The sequence below is a fragment of the Alligator sinensis genome, unplaced genomic scaffold (assembly GCF_000455745.1).
Source record: "Alligator sinensis unplaced genomic scaffold, ASM45574v1 scaffold625_1, whole genome shotgun sequence".
NCBI classification, from domain to species: domain Eukaryota; kingdom Metazoa; phylum Chordata; order Crocodylia; family Alligatoridae; genus Alligator; species Alligator sinensis.
This window is the reverse complement of record NW_005842894.1, coordinates 153,685-158,188: the sequence shown is the minus strand read 5'-3', so window position 1 is coordinate 158,188 and position 4,504 is coordinate 153,685. Positions and strand designations below refer to the sequence as shown.

Here is a 4,504-nt window from a genome sequence, read left to right as displayed (position 1 = left end):
GACACCCCCTGCCATAAGGGCAGGCCCAGAATGGGAAGCTAGCAGTTTTCCCCAACCCATCAGCAGCAGGATGGCCCCAGAGCTCAAAAGCAAAGGAAAAACCCCGCACATATAACTAATCCAGCATGGGCCCCAGGTCCCAGACAGGCAATGGGAAATCACAGCAAACAGCACTATGCCCTTTGGGAGTGGAAGGGGGACTGAGGCTGCACTTGTAACCTGTTACAGGGAAAGTGTTGATTGCCTCCAGCCATTCTGAGCAGAGCAATGGCTGAATTCTGTGCCCTGCTCAGCCTGGCAAAGTCTAAACCTTGCTCCTGCTCTGAGCTCCTCAGTTCTTTAGCATTCTCTGACATTACCTCTGTAGGCCTTGTAAGACTGGTTCACCTGTAAAGATCCAGCTCGAGCAGGTGGAGATTGGAAATGAGGCAGGATTTCCTGTCAGTGCCAGCACAGAGAAGCAAGGGTTTGGGGTGATACCTTTTATTAAACCAACGGTATTGTTGCGGGGCATGTTCACCAAGCTTTTGGGCATGGACTGTCCTACTGCAGGTCAGCCGAGCTGCATGGTTGTTCCAATAAAATATATTACCCAAAGGAACCTTGGACATGATGCCACTCACTCCCTCACATGTTCCCTGAACTATTATGGCCACCACAATACTCAGCAAAGCCTTTAGAACTGTTAGCTTTGTGTGTGGGTGTGTGTATGGGTTGGAGGGGTGGGCGGGTAGGGAGCTGGCACAAACAGCATTCTTGCCTTTTAGCACATTGCTAGCTAGAGAGTGGAACAGAGAGCTGGAAGCAGGGACTTAGGGCACTCTGTTTGACACCTGACTGTACATGGGGCACATTAACACTTCCTCCGAAAGCAGGGAGTGGCACAGCTTGAATAGTGTTAGCCAAGCTGGTGAGAGTCTCTCCTAGCGACATTGGTTCAAAGCCTTCCCCTCACTCCCACCTGCAGGGTCTGTATGGCTCTGCCATGAGGATGAAGATGCAGACTCTGTGCCCATGGTGTTTTCTGAGGTGGGGTCTGGGAGCTGATACCATTATAAATGTCAGTAAATTCCCTGGTTGCATCGGTAGCACAGTGCAGGAAGTGTCCTGAATAACTTGCACAGTTCTGCATCTGTCCCCAGAAACTGGCCAGGTGGATCCCTCTTCCCTTGTCCTCTGTGTCCACTGGCTGGTCGTTACCTTTCAGGTGATCAGCTCATCCCAGCACCCTGAGGGTTTCACTGTGCTTTACCGCTCTCTGCATCCAGTAAAGATGAACTGGGCTGAATTGAAGGTACCCAAAGAACACAGCATCATCATCCCAGCACTGCGGAGAGGCTACAAGTATGAGTTTAAGGTTCGGCCCTACACTGGAAAGGTCCACGGCTTGGACAGCAACAGCAAGCAGCTCTGTATCCCAGAGGAAGGTACAGGCCCCCAGCTCCTCCAGCTGTAGGCCCTAACTCAGCCCCCTTTGGGAGGGGAGGCAACGCTGGCCTATACCTTGTACATCACCATCCTAGACACCTGGCTGGGAGGCTAGGAGGTATTTGCTTGGCAGAACAAACAAATCCTTGCTGGCTTAGGGAAAGGCTGCTCACAAGCTTTTTGACCACCCTCCGCACTGTTCGTCCCTGAAAAGCTATGCAGCCCCAGAGGGAGCTTATTGACAGGGGAGATGCCCCCAACAGAATATACACAGCAGCTGTGCAGAGGGAGCTGCCCGTGCAGCCTCTGTCCCTTCCCTGTGCAAGTGGAGCCTAGTGGTACTGGAGAATGGCCTTTCCAGCAGGCCCAAAGAGGTTCCACTGCACTGGCCCCTACTCACACTAGTGCCTGAATAACTCAGGCAAGCTCTAACCATGCAGTACCTACAGTAGGCCCCTCACAGCCTCTGCCATGCACTCAGTTCTGGGGAGGGGCTCCTGGGAACTGCCTAATCCCTGGGTGAGTGTGTTCATCATACCTTATCTTACAGCTCTCCGGGGTGCCAGGGTCCAGATGCCCTGGTGCTTACTTCTATCCTCCCCTGCCTAGGTCTGTCTTGCTTCTCTGGAGAGAGCCATGAGCCCTGTTTGCAGGGTCTTGCTACCTGAAGGCAAGTAGGCAGGTCAGTGTCTGTGGGAGATCTAAGAGACAGCAGTAGAAGTTTCAGTAGCTTTTGCCCTGAAGCCCCTAGGTCTCACTGCAGTGCTCAGGGTGCTCCATCCTGGCTTAGGTTCCTACATTTACAGGGCAGCTGATGCTCTTGCTGCTTTGGGGGGGTTCAGTAGCTCTGTTTCTTTAGTGCCAAGTGCAGCTCCGCAGCATGTAACCATCACAAGAGGCAATGATGAGAATGGCACAGTCGTCATCAGCTGGGACCCTCCTCCTCATGACGCACACAATGGCATCATTAAGGGCTACAAGGTAAGGGCTTAGGCCCAGTATGACATTTGTCATACTTCAGGGGCTGAGAGAGGGTGGGAGGAAGGCTGTAAGCTGAAGGGAAGTTAAAGAGCTGAAGCAGCTAGGCAGGACTTGGCCACAGCTCTGACAGCAGCCAGGCTAGGAGAGCTGTGTGGAGTCAGAGTGTGTTGCAGGGATGATTCCAGGGTTACTCTAAACAGCCTGGTGAGAGCATCCCTAAAGAGCATTTGCCAGTTAGGAGCATCTAAAACATGGCTGTGCTCTCAACTTGCAACACCTTGCCCTGCACATGGACCTGACAAGGCTGACAAAGGGCCTGCATCCACAGTTGTCTGGCCAGAGCTTGAGTCCAGTCAGCTCCCTGATGGGGTGTGTCACAAGTATGCTATCTCTGGGGCCGGGGGTGTCTCTGCCGTGCTATCAGCGTGTTTGGGTGTGTTACAGGTCTGGTATTTGGGGAATGAAACTCACCATCACTCTAACAGTACAGTGGATGGAGGTACACACCGTCTGGAGACAGCTGTCCTGGCTACAGGGATTAAGTACTGCATCAAGGTGGCAGCTTTCAATGGAGCAGGGATCGGGGTGCCCAGCAACTCCACCTGCAGCATCATAGGTTAGATGCCCTATTTTGCCCTTAAATTTTTTTGTCAAACAAAAGACAAGCAGATATCATAGAGATGGGCATGGGGGAGAGAGAGAGAGACAGTTCCCCCTTGAAAACCTCAGTTACCAGTAGCATCCTTGCTGCCCTATTGATTACATCAACCTCCTTCCCCTATAAACTCTTTTTCAGTGAACAGAGCCCTGGGGAACACTGCTAGTCTGACAGCCCTAGACACTGGAGTCCTTTCAATGTCTAGCTGTGCAAGCGCCTGTCTCCAGCGCTTTTCTCTGCCCTCAGGGACCTTCTGAGCTCAGGCTGCTCAGCCTTAGTTCCTTGTCTGAGATGCATGTCCAGAGGGCCATCTTTACAAACACAGTGGGTACCTATACACAAGCACCGAGGCATCCAGTGAGTGGCAGATGGGGAGCCAGGGCAGCTCCTTCAAGACTTGGCACTGCACCTTCTCACTGCCCTGCAGTTCTTGTGCTAGATGAACCCATATATGCAGGCTGTGGCATCAGCTAGTCCTGTACTGCAGCCTTTCACCCACTCTGATGCCCTCCAGCTCTAGCCTGATCTTCTTCACCTCTTCCTTCCAGAGCCCCTGCTAGGAAAGATGACAAAAGCCCCAGAGGTGCTCTCCTTCATCCACATCTTGGGTGTAGTCCGACAACCTGCCTTCATCGCTGGTATGGGCTCCGTGCTCTGGATCGTGCTGATGGTCCTGGCCATCTACCTGTGCCAGCACCACAGCAGACAGTACAACCAAGGACAGCAGCACGTCTTGGGCAGAGGTGAGGGTCTCCTCTGCCGCCCCCTAGGAGCCATGTTTCGAGTGAGACACCAGGGTCAGCCTTAGTGCACTTCAGTGGCAGGTTTCCAGTTATTTCAATGCCCTTCTTGACACCGGTGCCCAGTTTGCAATTCTCATCCCCATTATCACCTGTGCAGTTTAGATGCATAAGCACCCACACAGCTCCTGCGCATGCTCTGTCAGGTGTGCACAAGCGAGGCAGGTACACAGCTATGTGCACATGCCCAGTGAATGTGAGTCATAGGATGGTAGCTGGGCAGGGATGCTGAATACACAAAACATGGAGGCCCTAATTAGCACACTCCAGCAGACTTGATGAATCGAGCCTGTTCCAATGTGCTGTAATTACAGCGTCAGAGCAGTATCCCCACATGTCTACAGACTCCCTCAGTGCCTTAATCACTCTGCTACCAGGGCTAAAATATGGGAGGACCTCACTCAGGTATGCGCATACCTAGCTGTCTAGCCAGCATGTAGCCTACTGAACATGTGCAGTAGCTGTGGGGGCATATGCACATCCACACTGCATATGAAATAAGATCATAGCTGTGTGCAAGTGCCCAAAATACCTCTCACATGGCTGGAAACTGACCTTCCAATGAACAAGGAAAAACAGAATTCCCCCACCCTGAGCGCTCACCTTTTTCACAGCTGTCCCACTGCAGGGACAGAGT

General features: G+C 52.5%; 1 protein-coding gene across 4 annotated transcripts in view; it reads left to right on the top strand.

Annotated features, from left to right (window-relative positions):
• The window catches only part of ROBO4 (roundabout guidance receptor 4), a 66,426-nt gene that overhangs the window by 32,593 nt on the left and 29,329 nt on the right, over window positions 1-4,504 (top strand). For all 4 annotated transcript variants that reach the window (XM_025192122.1, XM_025192121.1, XM_006035931.3 and 1 more), the window contains exons 9-12: window positions 1,208-1,427; window positions 2,288-2,409; window positions 2,854-3,025; window positions 3,616-3,810. In XM_025192122.1, coding sequence (XP_025047907.1) covers window positions 1,208-1,427; window positions 2,288-2,409; window positions 2,854-3,025; window positions 3,616-3,810 — 709 coding nt within the window. The remainder of the gene's footprint in view (window positions 1-1,207; window positions 1,428-2,287; window positions 2,410-2,853; window positions 3,026-3,615; window positions 3,811-4,504) is intronic.